The following is a 19757-nucleotide window of genomic DNA, read 5'->3' on the forward strand; positions in this document are numbered from 1 at the left end:
ATGTGGTATATTTGATTACTTGCCTTTGTGACAAGCAATATGTTGGCCGTACAATTAGGATGTTTTCCACAAGAGTTGCCGAACATATCGCCTTAATTAAAGGCAGAGATTCAAAGCATAGTGTCCCTAGACACTATAGGGAATTTCATAATGGCGACCCCTAAGGATCACAATTTGTCGCTATCGATAAGTACATTTCACCCTGGAGGGTAGGTGCCATGACCAGAGGGGTCTCCCGTCTGGAGACGTTCTGGATATATGAGTTACGGTCCCACTCTCCGTTCGGAATGAACGTTGAGTGGGACATCAATGCCTTTATCAATGAATCCTAGTTTTTGTCTGATGCTATGTTCCTATCTATTTTTATACACACATATCTATTCAAAACAATCTCAATTGTTGGGGTGTACATAATTAAGATTCTAATTTAATGTATCCTCACCTTATTTGTTCATGACCTAGGTCAATGTTGTTAGGGCCCTTGAGAGAATCCATCTCGGATGTTTATATACACAATCATTTTACCCTGGGAGTCATTATTTTTATTATTTTAAATAATAATCCCCTTTAATATATACAAGTGCCATCAACCAATTGGCTATACGTTAACATCACGTGTCACAAGAAGTATATTAATATTTGTTTTTTTGTTTTTTCAGTTTTTCATGTATGGGCTTACAGCATGTTTTTTAAGCATGCTTTCTCATATACAGTAAAATAATTTAGATTTTTTACGGTAGATTTTGTCTCATCCCCAATATATCAAATTTTTCCATGCCGAGGCTTGACGTGCAGTACGGTCTTATTTTATATGACCTCACTGCTTGTCAAGTGCTTTATATTTTGTCCATTTAATGAATTGAGTTGAGGTGTGCGATAATGATGGGTTATGCCCCACTTATCGGACACCCACACATTGATCTGTGTGTGTGTCGAAATTTATTTACAGTTTTCACGTAACGCCACGCCTACATGTCTGTCCATTTGACCTGACGCTCGCATGTTGTTTCATGTGAACGTCTAGTCGACTAGCTTAACAGCCTTTGGAATGCTCGCCTAGCTATGGCACTGAGTCGTGGAACGTACGCCGGTCCTCCATATTGGACGACCCGGAAGTCTGCATTTTAAACCAATGGAGACATTGTATGAGCTGGATTTTCGTTGATCCGAGCGTTAAAGTTCATTTACTTTTTTATGTAACGTTACGCCCACATGCCCGTTACTGCATTCGTTTGATTTGACGCTTGCATGTTTCATGCGAGCGTGCGGGTGATTAGCATAATAGCCTTTGGAATGCATTCTCAGCTATGACACTGAGTCGTGGAACGCACGCTGGTCCGCCATATTGGATGACCCGGAAGTGTGCATCAAAATCAGTGGAGACACTGTACGAGCTGGATTCTCAATATTGGGGTCACATTTCCTTTATTAGTGAGTCTGGCTGCACTGGAAGGACACCCCAGTCGAAGTCTGAGACGAAACGCGTCGGGAAGGACTCCACTGCCGCCATTGTTTTATTCAAGCGCTTGTAATCACTTTTCAAATGTAAGCGTTTTACTTTTAATAACTTTTAAGAGTTTATACGGAATTATGCTATGTGGCCATCTTTTTCCATTTCCCTCATCCAATTGGTCACTATCTTCTGACGTATAACCACCTGTATGGAGACGGATTTCCCATGAGGGTCTAGGATATTCCAGGTTCCAATCACGGAGGATCCCCAAGGTTCCATCCTGGTTGTCGGCTGACAACATAAGCCTGTTTGACTCACAGAACGTATGTTCTTCTGAGTTTAAACCATCCGGTAAGCCTACATCTACCTCGGTGGTGGCTTAATCACATTGATGTTTTCAGTTTTCATCCACCATATTGGATATCTGTGTGGTGATCGAGATCTTCAATCTATTCACTATATATTGTGGACTTTCAATCACTCACTGCACATTTAGATTTCTGAGAATTTCACAGACTTATTAATTTACTTCACTGCAAAGTAAATTAATAAGTCTGTGAAATTCTCAGAAATCTACAATGTGCAGTGAGTGATTTTTATCTTTTAGTTTTCAGCCACCTATATGGTATATATCACATGTGGTATTTCTATAATGCATGTATGTTTGTTTATTATAGTTTGTTGATTTACTTAATTTGATACTAAGATTTTTTGATTCATTTTTCTATGTTAATGGCAGGGTTGTGTTAATTAACCCAAACACTTTAGCGCTACACTTATACACCTTCATAAGTTCACATACCCTGGCAGAATTTATGATTTCTTGGCTATTTTTCAGAGAATATGAATGATAACACAAAAACGTTTCTTTCACTCATGGTTAGTGTTTGGCTGAAGCCATTTATTATCATCAACTGTGTTTATTCTTTTTAAATCATATTGACAACATAAATTACCCAAATGCATTGATTACTGTATAAATGTGACAGGCAGGGAAAGGGGTTAACCACTAGGGGGAGATGAGGGGTTAAATGTTTCCTAGGGGAGTGATTATAACTGTAGGGGGAGGGGACGCACAAGGGGAGGAGACCGATCAGTGTTCCTCTGTACTGGGAACACATATCGGTCTCCTCTCAACTGACAGGACGTGGATCTGTGTGTTTACACACACAGATCCAGGGTCCGGCCCAGTTAACGGGCAATCGTGGGTGCCCAGGCCGTCATATGACGTCCACCCAGGATGGGAGATCCCGTCTGTGGACGTCATTTTACTATGGCCGGGTAGTGAAGTGGTTAAAGGTAACCATCCTCACCTGGGATCTGTTTGCTTGTAATTGGTGTGTGTATAAAAGGTCAATGAGTTTCTGGACTCCTGACAGACACTTGCATCTTTCATCCAGTGTTGCACTGACGTTTATGGATTCTGGTTCATGGGGAAAGCAAAAGAATTGTCAAAGGATCTGTGGGAAAGGGTAGTTGAACTGTATAAAACAGGAAAGGGATATAAAAAGATATCCAAGGAACTGAGAATGCCAATCAGCAATGTTCAAACTAATCAAGAAGTGGAAAATGAGGGGTTGAAACCAAACCAAGCTTGGGTAGACCAACTAAAATTTCAGCCACAACTGCCAGGAAAATTGTTCGGGATGCAAATAAAAACCCACAAATAACTTCAGATGAAATACAGGACTCTCTGAAAACATGTGGTGTGGCTGTTTCAAGATGCACAATAAGGAGGCACTTGAAGAAAGATGGGCTGCATGGTCGAGTCACCAGAAGAAAGCCATTACTATGCAAATGCCACAAAGCATCCCACTTACAATACGCCAAACAGCAAAAAGACAAGCTTCAAACCACCTGGCACAGTCATTTGGAGTGATGAGAACAACATTTTGCTTTTTGGCCACAACCAGAAAAACGCTACATTTGGAGAGGAGTCAACAAGGCCTATGATGAAAGGTATACCATTCCTACTGTGAAACACAGGTGGATCACTGATGTTTTGGGGATGTGTGAGCTACAAAGGCACAGGAAATTTGGTCAAAATTGATGGCAAGATGAATGCTGTATGTTAGCATAAAATACTGAAGAAACATTTGCATTCATCAGCCAGGTAGCTGTGCATGGGACGTACTTTGACATTCCAACATGACAATGATCCAAAACACAAGGCCAAGCCAACTTGTCATTGGCTACAGCAGAATAAAGTGAAGGTTCTGGAGTGGCCATCTCAGACTCCTGACCTCAATATCATTGAGCCATTCTAGGGAGATCTCAAACGTGCAGTTCATACAAGACAGCCCAAGAATTTACAGGAACTGGAGACTTTTTGTCAAGAGGAATGGGCAGCTTTACCATCTGAGAAGATAAAGAGCCTCATCCACAAATGCCACAAGACTTCAAGCTGTCATTGATGTTAAAGGGGGCAATACACGGTATTAAGAACTGGGGTATGTAAACTTTTGATCAGGGTCATTTGGGTAGTTTCGGTTGTGATTATGATTTAAAGAGTAAACACAGTTGATGATAATAAATGGCTTCAGCCAAACACTAACCGTCAGTGAAATGTTTTTGTGTTTATCATTCATATTCTCTGAAAAATGGCCAAGAAATCATAAATTCTGCCAGGGTATGTAAAGTTATCAGCACAACAGTGTGTGTGTGTGTATGTGTGTGTGTGTGGGACAAAAAAGTGTTTAGTCAGCCACCAATTGTGCAAGTTCTCCCACTTAAAAAGATGAGAGAGGCCTGTAATTGTCATCATAGGTATACCTCAACTATGAGAGACAAAATGTGGAAACAAATCCAGACAATCACATTGTCTGGTTTTTGAAAGAATTTATTTGCAAATTATGGTGGAAAATAAGTATTTGGTCAATATCAAAAGTTCATCTCAATACTTTGTTATGCATCCTTTGTTGGCAATGACCGAGGTTAAACGTTAAAAGTCTTCACAAGGTTGTCACACACTGTTGCTGGTATGTTGGCCCATTCCTCCATGCAGATCTCCTCTAGAGCAGTGATGTTTTGGGGCTGTCGCTGGGCACGGATGAGTCGTCCTGTTCCCTTTGCAGAGAAACAGCCCCAAAGCATGTTGTTGCCACCCCCATGCTTCACAGTAGGTATGGTGTTCTTTGGTTGCAACTCTGCATTCTCTCTCTCCTCCAAACACGACGAGTTGTGTTTCTACCAAACAGTTTTACCTTGGTTTCATCTGACCATATGACATTCTCCCAATCCTCTTCTGGATCATCCAAATGCTCTCTAGCAAACCTCAGACGGGCCCGGACGTGTACTGGCCTAAGCAGGGGGACACGTCTGGCACTGCAGGATCTGAGTCCCTGGCGGCGTAGTGTGTTACTGATGGTAGCCTTTGTTACGTTTGTCTCAGCTCTCTGCACGTCATTCACTAGGTCCCCCCGTGTGGTTCTGGGATTTTTGCTCACCGTTCCTGTGATCATTTTGACCCCACGGGGTGAGATCTTGCGTGGAGCACCAGATCGAGGGAGATTATCAGTGGTCTTGTATGTCTTCCATTTTCTAATTATTGCTCCCACAGTTGATTTGTTCACACCAAGCTGCTTGCCTATTGCAGATTCAGTCTTCCCAGCCTGGTGCAGGTCTACAATTTTATTTCTGGTGTCCTTCGACAGCTCTTTGGTCTTCACCATAGTGGAGTTTGGAATGTGACTTTTTGAGGTTGTGGACAGGTGTCTGTTATACTGATAACAAGTTCAAACAGGTGCTATTAATACAGTTAATGAGTGGAGGACAGAGGAGCCTCTTAAAGAAGAAGATACAGGTCTGTGAGAGCCAGAAATCTTGCTTGTTTGTAGGTGACCAAATACTTATTTTCCACCATAATTTGCAAATAAATTCTTTCAAAAGTCAGACAATGTGATTGTCTGGATTTGTTTCCACATTTTGTCTATCATAGTTGAAGTATAGCTATAATGACAATTACAGGCCTCTCTCATCTTTTTAAGTGGGAGAACTTGCACAATTGGTGGCTGACTAAATACTTTGTTGCCCCACTGTATATATATACACACACACACACACACACACAATGTGTTTTTCTGTCTTAAAGCTGCTGTGATCAAGGCTAGAGTTGCCGAAACACGTTAGCCATTTGATTTTACTGAACCATATTTCAATAAACTTCAGAAGGTATTCCAGAGTGGCCGGCTCTCCATTTGTTTGTTTGCCTTAGCTATGCTACATGGATGTGTGGGAGGACATCTGAGCCTGAGCACCTGGGAAGGAACAGCCAACCTTTACTGAATAACATTTTGCCTCATTGCGGTGCTTTTTTCGTGTTGTGTCTCATACCTGTCAATTAAGGACAAACTATCATCTACTGTATTCCAACAATCACCCAACTGTAGGAGGTACAATAGGGAGCCCACAAACAAACTAAAAAGGAGCCTTTCCCCTGCAGTGCCCCCTAGTGGAAGAAATGTATTTTTCTCTTGTTTGACAACTGCATTGAGAAGTACAGTGTTACTTGAATTGTATTCCAGGATTTACTTGTCTTCAGCTGAGAGAGCTTACAATAATTTAAGACTTTACATAAGGTCTTCATGTTATATCGATTGAATACCTTGTCATAGATCTATTATTTATCATTGTAAAAGAACATACCCAGCTTTATCCTTGCCTCTTTCCATAGAGACCTTAGTAGGACTTGTTTCCTGCCAAACAGCTTGTTCCTTGGTTTCATTGAGACACAGCAGACTTGAAAGGGAAGTAATTATGCTATGCTTTCCTAAAATAATTCATAGTGCTTTGGGGTGAAATGTTTATTTGTAAAGCAAACCATGTGTTCAGGTCTGCTGCATGTGTAATACAAGAATTGACCCTAACCATTATAGTTTTTTTTTTTTTTATATACTTTCCCCTCCAAACTCTGTTTTTGCATGTGTCAGGGGAGCAGGTGGGCAAGAGATGGTTGGGAATGTGCACCTTACCGCTGATCCATCTACACATACTCTACATGTGTAGAATGATGGAATAAACTGAATCCATTTTTTTTTTCCTTACAGACGTTATGAGGACATGTACAGGAGAGAATTGGAAGAGGAGTATCTGTTTTGGGAATATCAACAAATGAGACGCATGCAATTAGAGTGGCACCATATGACACGAAGAAGGCCACCTTACTCGGTGAGAGCAGTGGTCACTTAAAGTGATCTTATGTAAGAAATAAGGGAAACTAAAGTTATCATCTAGTGATTAGTTGGTTACTTGCTGACAACCAAGCTGTTGCCTGTCATCTGCCTGCTTATACACATTGCAGCCCTCCTAGCCAGAGGGCTTGGCTCCAGAGCAAGGTAAAGCTGTGGATCTATAGCCATTTTATTTTTTTTGGCCTGACCTGCTTTTTTTTACATTCAAAAAGATTTCTATTGAATAAACTACAAACACAATAGAAATACAGAAAGCGAATAATTGTCCAAGCACTTGGTTCTCGCTTCCAATAAACACTAGACAGTGCTCCAACTTCATATGACATCATAAAAGATTAGAAGGACAGCATACTGATTGTGACAGTGAGGTGCCCCATCACAGTGTGAGAACATTTAAGTGTCACTCAAGGTTCTCATCCAGGCAGATTGAAGGGTTCCAGGGTACAAATACAGGCTCACAGGGTAAACCCTATGTGCAAATAGCGCTTACAATAACTTAAATATATATAAACATATGATCAGTGTGAATAACCAAATACCATTAAACCGTGTAGGAACCCCAGAATGGATTCCTATGTGCAACTAACATCAATCAATAAATGGCAAATCTTATACAAAGTGTGTGTATGTATGTATGTATGTATGTGTGTATATATATATATATATATATATATATATATATATATATATATATATATATATATATATGTGTGTGTGTATATTTTTTAATTTTTTTATCAAAGCAATATGTTTTGTTCAAAAGTGCTTAGTTCCAGTAGTATTGTGTAAGTTGTGCAATCTTCCACATAAAGTGCCTTGTGCTTTTCTTCTCATATTGGTTTTCTCTTCCGTGCCACCAATTCACCACATGTGTGATAAGGGTCCCTACTCGCCAGATGTAGTTGACCCTCTTGTCATATGACAAAGAGGAGAAAAAATTGCTTTGGTGGTCTCTCACAGACCCGTGATCACCTCAGAAGTTCACCAGTATCCTTTTCCTGCAATGGACTCTCCTGGCATGTGGAGTTGATTAAGGAGAAAACAGAGAGACGGACGGGCCTCTTGTAGTGTAAAAAGTTCCAGTTTTATTAAAAAACAATCTGTAGCTGGTTACATACAATAAAGTAATGCAATGATTTAAAAATATGGGCATCCCAGTGACCAACGGAAGCCGCGGGCCGCTAGACTCCAGCGTACGTTCCAGCTGTGTTTGGGTCTACGCACCAACTTGACCCATTTCGTCACCACGTAACGTCTTCAGAAGTCGTAAGACGCAGTGTGTGCCTCGGCCTTTTATTATACCCTCTCCTATTCAGCATTACCGCCCCTACATCTCGTACCCTTTATTTTTATGAAAATCATGTGGCAAATCTCCAGTCTTGACTCTCGTCCCTATATTATTGGGGCCATCTAGTGTGTAGGAAATGCATGGCAACTTGTTATTCTGCCCATTACAACCCATGAATGTATGTAAATGAAAAAAAAATATGGACCAGTTGAAACAACAAATAAGATATTGATAGGAAAGAATTGTTAAGGGATAAACCCAGGAAATAAGCAGATCACAAGCTATCTTGTATTACTAATTATAATAAACACTATAGAGAATTTGAAAAGATAGTAAGAAAACATTGGCCAATCTTAATGAAGGCCCATAATCTAGCCACCATTATACCTGAAAAACCTAGGTTTATATACTGTAGGCCAAGAAACCTAAGCGATAAATTGGTGCATAATGTACCAGATCCGCCTAAGAAAATGGGAACATTTCTTGATCTCAAAGGGTCTTTTTCCTGGGATAGATGTAAGACGGTAAAAAATAGGAGTAGGAAGGTGGTTACATTTCGTTCTAATGTAACCCACAAACGATATGAGAAAAGTACCCATCACATGTCAAAGCACACGTTATATATTTACTATCTTGTACGTGTGGCCAGCAATATGTTGGACGCACAACTCGAAAGCTAGCAGTCTGAGTGAGGGAACACTTCAACAATATCAAGAAGGGCTTTAGAAAGCACAGCTTATCTAACCATTTTAGGTTATATCATAAGAGACCCCAGTCTGCTCACGTTTTGTGGGATAGACAAAGTAGAGACATTGGATGGGTACTGATATGTGCAAATCTGTCTCAAAATGAGACATGCTAGATATATGAGCTGTCCAGTATGCATCTAAATGGTAGGAACATTGATATTGATGTAAACTGCTTTCTAACAAATTACTAATACTTTGTAATGTGCTTATTACATGCCAAATTTGAAGTCCCAATAACGTTTAAATAAAAAAAAATGTCAATACATTTTTGATTTTTTTTAATATCATTTTTGTCATTCCATTTGTTTTTTGTTTTTTATGTTTCTGGAATTTTTTGTGTTTTTCATAATTTTTTGTATTTTTTATAATTCTTTATATTTTTATAGATTTTTTTCATTTAATGTATTTTTTATTTATTTCTCTTATTTTAAATCGTCACCTTTTGTATAGATGTATGTATTTTTTTTCATTTACATACATCCATGGGTTGTAATGGGTAGTATAACAAGTTACAACAGATGCATGCCATGCATTTCCTACACACTAGATGGGCCCCATACATTTGAACATGTATACATTCTCTGCCCATTTAATATTAGTAGGCACATAATAATTAATATCCTAATATAGGGACAAGAGTCAAGACTGGAGATTTGCCCCTTGATATGCATAAAAATAAAGGGTACGAGATGCAGGGGCGGTAACGCTGTAGAGGAGGGGATGTAATTAAAGGCAGACTTCTGAAGATGTTATGTGGTGACGAAACGTGTCAAGTTGCAACGAATGCTGCATAGACCACACACAGCTTTAACGCACACTGGAGTCCAACGGACCGCAGCTTCCGTTGGTCATTGGGATGCCCATATTTTTAATCGCTGCATTACTTTAATTGTACCGTGCCTTAAAGTATTCATACCCCTTGAGTTTTTCCACATTTTGTCATGTTACAACCAAAAATGTAAATGTATTTTATTGGAATTTTATATGATAGACCAACACAAAGTGGCACATAATTGTGACGTGGAAAGAAAATGATAAATGGTGTTCAAATTTTTTTTACAAATATCTGAAAAGTGTGACGTGCATATGTATGCAGCCCCCTTTTACTCTGATACCAATAACTAAAATCTAGTGGAACCAATTGCCTTCAGAAGTCACCTAATTAGTAAATAGAGTCCACCTGTGTGTAATTTCATCTCAGTATCAATACTGCGGTTCTGTGAAGCCCTCAGGTTTGTTAGAGAACCTTGGTGAACAAACCGCATCATGAAGGCCAATGAACACACCATGCAGGTCAGGGATAAAGTTGTGGAGAAGTTTAAAATTCAGAGCACTGTTCAGTCCATCATCCGAAAATGGAAAGAGTATGGCACAACTGCAAACCTACCAAGACATGGTCGTCCACCTAAACTGACAGGCCAGGCAAGGAGAGCATTAATCAGAGAATACCCTCCATGGTAACTCTGGAGGGGCTGCAGAAATCCACAACTCAGGTGGTAGAATCTGTCCTCCTGAGAATAGAAAAAGAAGAGGGCGCACTGGCCTAGTGCATTATCTAACAGATTTATTAACCACTTAAGGACTAGCCTCGTTTTGGATTCTAGGTGTTTACATGTTTAAAACAGGTTTTTCTGCTAGAAAATTACTTAGAACCCCCAAACATTATATATGGTTTTTCTTCTAACACCCTAAAGAATAAAATGGCGGTCGTTGCAATACTTTTTTTTGCACCGTATTTGCGCAGCGGTCTTAAAAGCGCACTTTTTTTGGAAAAAATTCACTTTTTTGAATAAAAAAATAAGACAACAGTAAAGTTAGCCCAATTTTTTTTTATATTGTGAAATATAATGTTACGCCAAGTAAATTGATACCCAACATGTCACGCTTGAAAATTGCGCACGCTTGTGGAATGGCGTCAAACTTTTACCCTCAAAAATCTCCATAGGCGACGTTTAAAAAATTCTACAGGTTGCATATTTTGCGGTACAGAGGAGGTCTAGGGCTAGAATTATTGCTCTCGCTCTACCGGTCGCTGCGATAACTCACATGTGTGGTTTGACCACCGTTTTCATATGCGGGCGCTACTCGCGTATGCGTTTGCTTCTGCGCGCGAGTTTGTCGGGACGGGGGGGGGGGTTTAAAAAATTTTTTTTTTTTTTTTTTATTATTTATTTTACAATATTTTATTTATTTTTACACGGTTTAAAAAAAAAAATGGTGTCACTTTTATTCCTATTACAAGGAATGTAAACATCCCTTGTAATAGAAAAAAGCATGGCAGGACCTCTTAAATATGAGATCTGGGGTCAAAAAGACCTCAGATCTCATATTTACACTAAAATGCAATTAAAAAAAAAGTCATTTAGAAAAATGACATTTGAAAAAATGTGCCTTGAAGAGGCGTGGGCGGAAGTGACGTTTTGACGTCGCTTTTGCCCAGCAGTGTCATGGAGATGAGTGGGCGCCATCTTAGCCTCACTCATCTCCAGACACACAACAGGGAAGGACGCGATCGCCTTCGCCGCTACCGACGGCTCCGGTAAGCGGCGGAGGGCACCGGATCGCGGCGGGAGGGGGGCCCCTCTCCTGCCACCGATAAAAGTGATCTCGTGGCGAATCCGCCGCAGGGACCACTTTTATCTGAAAGCCGACCGCCGCACGAAAACGGGGATACCGGGGTTATGGCAGCTGGCTGCTGCCATAACATTGATATCCCCGTTCAAAGTTTGGACGTACATAGACGTGCGGCGGTCCTTAAGTGGTTAAAAGATATGAATAAAATCATAAAGATGTCTACTCATAAACATAAGTTAAAAACATGCTAGTCAGGCCACATGTGTGGCTATCTCTCATTGGTTTCTCGAATCACCAAACCTGGGAGTGGGGGGTCCTGGATGAGACCCCTCTGGCTGATGCATTTCGAAGGACTGGCCTTCTTCAGAGCCTCGCTCCACAGGACAACTATTAGTTGTGCACTCCACAAATCTGGCATTTATGGAAGAGTGGCAAGAAGAAAGCCATTGTTGAAAGAAAGCCATAAGAAGTTCCGTTTGCAGTTTGTAAGAAGCCATGTGAAAGCCACCGCAAACGTGTGGAAGAGGGTACTCTGGTCAGATGAGACCAAAATTGAACTTTTTGGCCTAAAAGCAAAATGCTATGTGTGGCGGAAAACTAACACTGCGCATCACCCTGAACACACTATCCCCACTGTGAAACATGATGGTGGCAGCATCATGTTGTGGGGATGGTTGCCTTCAGCAGGAACAGGGAAACTGGTAAGAGTTGATAGGAAGATGAATAGAGCCAAATACAGGGCAATCTTAGAAGAAAACCCTTTAGAGTCTGCAAAAGAGGCTCACCATCCAGCAGGACCGCGACCCTAAACGTACAGCTAGAGCTACAATGGAGTGGTTTAGATCAGGGTCTCCAAACTATGGCCCTCCAGTTGTTCAGGAACTATAATTCCCATCATGCCTAGTCATGTCTGTGAATGTCAGAGTTTTACAAAGTCTCATGGGATGGAGGGCTGTAATTTTGAGATCCCTGGTTTAGATCAAAGCATATTCATGTGTTAGAATGGCCCAGCCAAAGTCCAGACCTAAGTTAAATTGAGAATCTGTGGCAAAACGTGAAAATTGCTGTTCAGACGCTCTCCATCCAATCTGACAGAGCATGAGCTATCCTGCAAAGAAGAATGGGCAAAGATGTCACACTCCTAGATGTGCAAAGCTGGTAGAGACATACCCAAAAAGACTTGCAGTTGTAATTGCAGCAAAAAGTGGTTCTACAAAGTATTGACTCAGGAGGGCTGACTACAAATGCACGCCACACTTGTCACATATTTATTTGTAAGAAATGTTGAAAACCATGTATCATTTTCCTTTCACTTCACAATTTTGTGCCACTTTGTGTTGATCTATCACATAAAATCCCAATAAAATAAATTTACATTTTTGGTTGTAACATGACAAAATGTGGAAAATTTCAGGGAGTATGTTGTTAACCACTTCAGCCTCGGAAGGATTTACCCCCTTCCTGACCAGAGCACTTTTTGCGATACGGCGCTGCGTCGCGTTAACTGACAATTGCGTGGTCGTGCGACGTTGAACCCAAACAAAATTGATGTCCTTTTTTTCCCACAAATAGAGCTTTCTTTTGATGGTATTTGATCACCTCTGCGGTTTTTATTTTTTGCGCTATAAACAAAAAGAGCGTAAATTTCGAAAAAAAAAAAAGCAATATTTTTCACTTTTTGCTAAAATAAATATCCCTAAAAAATATCTAAAAAAACCTAATTTCTTTCTCAGTTTAGGCCGATATGTATTCTTCTACATATTTTTGGAAAAAAAAATCGCAATAAGCGTATATTGATTGGTTTGCACAAAAGGTATCACATCTACAAAATAGGGGACAGATTTATGGCATTTTTATTATATTTTTTTTTTGTAGTAATAGCGGCGATTTGCGATTTTTTTTTTTTTTTTATTGTGACTGCGACATTATGACGGACACATCGGATACTTTTGATACTATTTTGGGACCATTGTCATTTATACAGTGATCAGTGCTATAAAAATGCACTGATTACTGTGTAAATTACACTGGCAGGGAAGGGGTTAAACACTAGCGGGCGATCAAGGGGTTAAAGTGGAGTTCCACCCACTTTTACAACTCTTCAGCATTCCTCACTAAACTGTGCACTGTAAACAAATTGGATATTTTTAAATTTTTTTTCTTAGCACCTACTGTATATCTGCTGTATTCATTTTTCACTTCCTCCTCCCTGGCCGCGGCCCATCGCATCATTTCCTGTTTGCAATGCCTTCTGGGAAGGGGCGGCAACTTCCTCTGAAACTGCCGTTGCTATGGAAACCTGATCTGAAACCTATTACACTGCTTGTGCTGCACTGAGCATGAGCGAGATCTGCAAGGATGAGATCCAGGAAGAAATACAGTCTGGCTTCAGATGCCCACACTTAAGATGGCCACGGCCTGCTGTAAGTTTATAAAATAACAAACTACTGATATAAACTAACAAAACAGACCTTAGTTGACAGACTAACTTTACTAGAATACATTAAGCTTGTGTATTATAGGGGTATTTTTATTTAAAAAGTATAATTTCGGCCGGAACACCAATTTAAGTGTGTCCTAGGGAGTGATTTTAATTGGGGGGGGGATGGGCTACTACTGACATGACAGCGATCACTGCTCCCGATGACAGGGAGCAGTAGATCCTTGTCATGTCACTAGGCAGAACAGGGAAATGCCTTGTTTACAAAAGCATCTCCCCGTTCTGCCACTCCGTGACACGATCGCGGGCCCCCGGCGGACATGGAGTCCGCGGGACCCGTGGGCCCACAATGCCACGATTTAAAGGGGGACGTACCTGTATGCCCATTTGCCCAGCCGTGCCATTGTGCCGACGTACATCGTCGTGTGCTGGTCGGCTAGTGACTAAATCAGATTAGGGAGTCACCAAACAAGACCATTCAGATGACATAGTAGATCCAAATAGGTGCAATTTTATTTCACCAACAAATACAACACAGTTCTCGGCTATTCTAAGCGAATAAAGTGAAAGTGTTTCTGTGGTTACATCTACAGGCTTTACAATTTTATACTTATGAATATGCATAGATGTGTTTTAGGCTGTAATCCAGGCGCGACCTTATAGTTAGTCCAATCAGTGTCCATGTCTTCTTAGTAGCAAGGGAACAGTTAAGTAGGTGGTACCATCATGTGACCGATAGAAAGTGAAACGAAACACGGGTGCCACCATAACAGTACTGGATCAGACTAGTTCGATAAGACAGTCCATTCTCGGAGCAAAAAGGGAGTAAACTGTTGCTTCTTATCTGGCGGTAAAGGTCATCATAGACTGGAAACTGTGTCTAAAAAGAGACAAGCAAGTGCATTGCAAATTCTTAAAGTGATGGTCTCTATCTATCTATCTATCTATCTATCTATCTATCTATCTATCTATCTATCTATCTATCTATCTATCTATCTATCTATCTATCTTATCTATCTTATCTATCTATCTTATCTATCTATCTATCTTATCTATCTATCATATCTATTTTATATAAAATACAAATAAACAAGCAATCCAATGACAATGATTCCTATGAGGACAAAAAGAATCTGATGAATCCATGAAAATGTACCATTTCTAAACCAAGTGTAATCTGGGTTTGTTATATTTTCTATCATAATGCCACATTGTATACCTTTTTCCGTACTAAACAAGGGGATATTCCCAAAGGCCTTTAGCATAAAATATATTTTCACAATAATAGATCATGTGTGGCATTTCTAGACATACTAGTTTTTGGGCAGCTTTGTATTGCTTAAAATCAGAAATGGGTTGTTAAGGCCAATTTCTGGCTTGGCTCATAAGCATACAGTTTTCCACGTGGTAAATTAATGGAAATGGGTACTAGGTGTATACCTTTTGAACTGTCTGGCCTATGTGAACAGATCCAGCAATTACTCAAGTTAACCCTTATGCCCGCCAGCATGTGTAATTTGTACAGGTGATTTTCCTCTATAGCTTGACTGCTAAGATCAAGCTAAGGCATAACAGTAGTTCACTCATGTTTTTGAAATTAACTGTACTTTCTTGTAATGGCTGGCATGTATCCCAGTCACTTTACAGCTGTAGCGGTTACCAGGAGCTCTTGGAAGGGTCCTTCAAACTTTGGTCCCAAAGGTACTTTTCACATGTTCGTTTACTAGGACCCAATCACCTGGTTGTAAATCATGTGTTCCAGTTACTTGATCTGGAATTGAATAAAAACAAGCTTGTGCATCGCAGTTATTTGCTTGTATTAGACAATTACATAAAAAAACAAAGTCATTATACATTACAGCAGTCTGATGTGGAAAATACAACCCTGGCCCCTGGCTTAGGTGGGCCCCCAAACAAAATCTCATAAGGACTCAAGTTCTCTGACCTATAAGTAGGGGTAATCTTGATGCTGTAAAGAACCAGAGGCAACAGTTCTTTACTGACCCGTCTTCTCTTTCCTGCATTAATTTAGCTAGCCTGTCTTTAATGATTCCATTATATTTTTCCACCTTCTCTGAACTCTGAGGATGATAGGGGCATGGAAGGCCTGCTCAATTGCCAAGTCCTTGCATATAAATTGCATGATCTGTCCACTGAAATGTGTTCCTCTGTCACTCTCTATGGTTTCAGGGACTCCAAAGTGGCATATTTTGGAAAGAAGCTTCTTTGCTGTTGTCTTGGCATTTGCTTTAGCCACGGGTCAGGCGTCTATCCAGCCCGAAAACATGTCTACGCATGCCAAATCATATTGGTATTGACCTGATTTGGCAATTGGATGTAATCAATCTGAAGTCTTTTGAAAGGGAATAGTGGCTTGACCAAATGTCTTTGTGTTACTCTGGTCGGTTTTCCTGGGTTATTTTTAGCACAAATTATGCATTCCTCAACAAAGTCTTGATATGCGTTTCTGGAGTAAATAAACCATTTAGCCTTTTAATATTTCTCTCCATTGCCTTAGGGCCTACATGACCTGGGCTATGTGCTAGTTGCACAATCATTTTCTCCGTTTTGAGGTGGGACACATATTCCATTTTCCTTGCACAAGAGTCCATCTTGATCCTTTGCTCTGTCCCTTTCCATGATTTAATTCCAGTCATCAGGTGCAGATTCTTGCAATTTCTTAATCGGTTCCTTCGCTTTCTTTTTTTCCTTTAATCTTTTACAGGCGGCTTTTTTTTTGCAAAATCAGTAATTATGTCATGATTGCTTCCAATGGCATTTCAATAGCCTTCCTGGCAGTATGAACAGCCAGCTGGTTTCCTTTTTCTTCCATGGGTTGTCCTCCAGTATGTGCCTTGACCTTCAGGATGGCTACTTCCTTTTGGAGGGTGACTGCTTCAAAAAGTTCTTAAACATATTTCCAGTTTTGAATTGGTTCTTCTGCAGCAGTTGTGAATTTTCTGTTCTTCCATATGGGTCCATAATCATGGACTACTCCGAGTATACTTGCTATCAGTGTAGATGTTGGCTGTTTGCTCCTTTGTGGCCTCAGACTCTTGTGAGTGCTACCCGTTTGGCAACCTATTCTGAAAGTGATGAAAGGAGTAGTTGGGTCTCAATCACTTCCTCCAATGTTGTCCCTGCATATGCCGTTCTTGGGACTCCATCTTTGTACAGGTGTGAACCGTATACAAACAAGATCAGATCAGAATTTTCAAGAGCAGTGTCCTTTTCTGGGGAGATTTGCTGTATTTCTTCTTTCATGAGTTTTAAGCAGATGAAGTCACCCTTCTCTTCGAGGTCTTCTCTCTCTAGGAAAAAGCTAGCAGAATTGATTGTAAATACATCCTTTCACTTCTATTTCTCCTAATTCAAGCAGGATTGCTTCATACTTGCTCAGCCTTGCTGATGACAAATGTTTTGCCCTTGCTCTTTTCAACTTTCTAATTTTCACATTTCTTCATAACATCCCTTCTAAAGCATATATTCCCTTTTGTGCGGCACCACTTGCACAGGTTGCAGCTGCAGTTTTCTTTTTGTGTTCTTGCCACGACATGGATCTTGGTGCATCCACCAACCGGATCTATTTTATACACGGTTTAAAAAGGGTTTGTGCAACAGGGCAGGTTGAGGAGGATTCACATCATTTAAGAATGCAGGATATAGAGAAAGTGTGACAACAATCTTCTGGAAAGCCAACCTCCAGGGAAAGACTGTTCAGACAAATTGCACACCTCCCAGTTAAACTTAATGCTAAAGTACTGGCACCAGTCCCATCTTTGCCTTTGTCACCATCTTTTTCTTCATGTTGCTGGTCTCTGGCATCAGATGAGCATAAACGTTTGCTCCTCATCTTTCCCACTAAACCTATTAATGTGATTTATCTCAGCAGGATCAGAAATGGATGCAACCATAAAATCACCAGCCAAGCAAAGGCTATCGTAGCTCTCATTCCTCAACTGCAATTCTGTTATTCCATCATCTTGTTCACAATGTTCTTTGGTATCTGTGCCTCTTGGCAAGATGCCCAATTTTATTATTTAAACATTTGCCAGTTTCTCTTTGAAAAACACATTATCTTGAGCTATAAAAGCATTAAGTCTGTTGTCGTCTTCTCTTTTCTCTCCTCTCTCTGGGCTTCAATGCTACTGCACACCTCTTAGCAAAGCCCCTCCATTTTGGTTTTGTTGCCATTAACCGTTTCCTTATTGGTTCTTTAAGTCCCATCACAACAGCATTCTTACAACTTATGGCAGTAATGTTAGTACGATCAGTCACATCCACTCCTACTGTCTCTGCCATGGACTGGACATGTTTAAAGTAATCAAAAACATCCTCCGCCTTTTCTTGTCTCCCATTCATCAAGCCACCTGGATTTGTTCTGCGAGGGGCACTCATTAATAATTCTACAACATTCTGTCCACTTTCTTTCTAGTGCATCTGTTGTCTAACCACTGTCTCTTTACTCGCACAGTTCTTTTTAATATTCTGGCATGCTAAGATGCCCTGTACACTTGCCACATAGGCATTACTGCCACACAGGCTCACTACTACAGTCCTCTGGTCAGACCTTCTCACAAGTCTCATAAATCTATTGACACCCCAAGCATAGAAACAAAACATCAACTATGATTATTATTGGATCTATTATTTCTGCAACAGGTAAAGTAAAGGAGTTATTTGGGTCAAACTGTGTAACGTCAACATTACTCTAGTTTACACTCAATTTTACCTTAATCTCATCAACAGCATAAGACTCCTTCAGCCAATGGACCACAGACACCAACTAATTATTTGCCACGGAGAGCAGAATTAGTAAGAATAACGGTTTCTTACCGTGGCCACTTGTCTGCTCAAAGTGAGTTTCGTATCTCTCTGGCCGGGAGCCCACTGGACTGGATCCGAGTCGCAAGCACCGTTCTGTTAAATCCGATTAGGGAGTCTCATTCAGATGAGATAGTAGATCCAAATAGGTGCAATTTTATTTCACTGCAGTGGAGAAATACAACACAGTTCTCGGCTACTATAGGTGAGTAAAGTGAAAGTGTTTCTGAGGTTACATCTACAGGCTATACAATTTTATAATTATGAATATGCATAAGGTCTAGGCGTGTTTTAGGCTGTAATTTAGGTGTGGCCGTATAGTTAGTCCAATCAGTGTCCATATTTTCTTAGTAGTAAGGGAACGTTTAAGTAGGTGGTACCATCATGTGACCGATAGAAAGTGAAACAAAACACGGGCACCCCCATGACGGTACGGGATCAGACTAGTTGGATAAGACAGTCCATTCTCGGAGCAAAAAGGGAGTAAACTTTTGCTTCTTATCTGACAGTGAATATATAAATATATATATATATATATATATATACACACACATACACTCGACATTGTCAGACCCTATGATTCTACTCCATGTTTTTGGTTTTGGTACAAGGCACTGTATGTAACCAGCTACGGATTGTTTTTTTAATAAAAACTGGAACTTTTTACACTGAGAGGCCCATCCTTCTCTTGGTTTTCTCCACATACCACGAGAATCTATTGCAGGTAAAGGATACTGGTGAACATCTGAGGTGACCACGGTTCTGTGAGAGACCACCAAAGCGATTTTTGACTGCTCTTTGTCATGACAAGAGGGTCAACTACATCTGGTGAGTAGGAAACCTTATCACACACGTGGTAAATTGGTGGCACGGGAGAGGATATGTGAAGCAAATCACAAGACACAGTTTGTATATGATTTGACATTTTTTGATGTTAGTTGCATATAAGAATTCATTCTGTGGTTCCTACACATAGTTTAATGGTAGTTGGTTAATAGCACTGATCGCATGTTTATGTATCTAATATATTGCAAGCGCTATTTGCACATAGGGTTTACCCTGTGAGCCTGTATTTGTAAGAAAATACCTGCCAGCAGTTTGAAATAGCTGCTTCGAGATACTATTGGCGCAAGTGAATTTAATTTTATAGTTCCAGAGTGCTTATGTCATACAGAAGAAAGAGAGGATTTTCAGTTTCCCAAGAGTTTGGAAAAACCAAATCTGGGTCCTGGAGCCTGGA

At 40.3% G+C, this 19757-nt stretch overlaps 1 protein-coding gene across 1 annotated transcript in view; it reads left to right on the plus strand.

The window, feature by feature from the left end:
- ZFR2 (zinc finger RNA binding protein 2) overlaps positions 1-19757 on the plus strand; it is a 324702-nt gene that overhangs the window by 175894 nt on the left and 129051 nt on the right. The window contains exon 10 of the mRNA XM_073594216.1: positions 6499-6619. Within this exon, the coding sequence (XP_073450317.1) occupies positions 6499-6619 (121 nt within the window). The remainder of the gene's footprint in view (positions 1-6498; positions 6620-19757) is intronic.

The sequence above is a fragment of the Aquarana catesbeiana genome, linkage group LG01, assembly GCF_042186555.1.
Source record: "Aquarana catesbeiana isolate 2022-GZ linkage group LG01, ASM4218655v1, whole genome shotgun sequence".
In the NCBI taxonomy this organism is placed as follows: domain Eukaryota; kingdom Metazoa; phylum Chordata; class Amphibia; order Anura; family Ranidae; genus Aquarana; species Aquarana catesbeiana.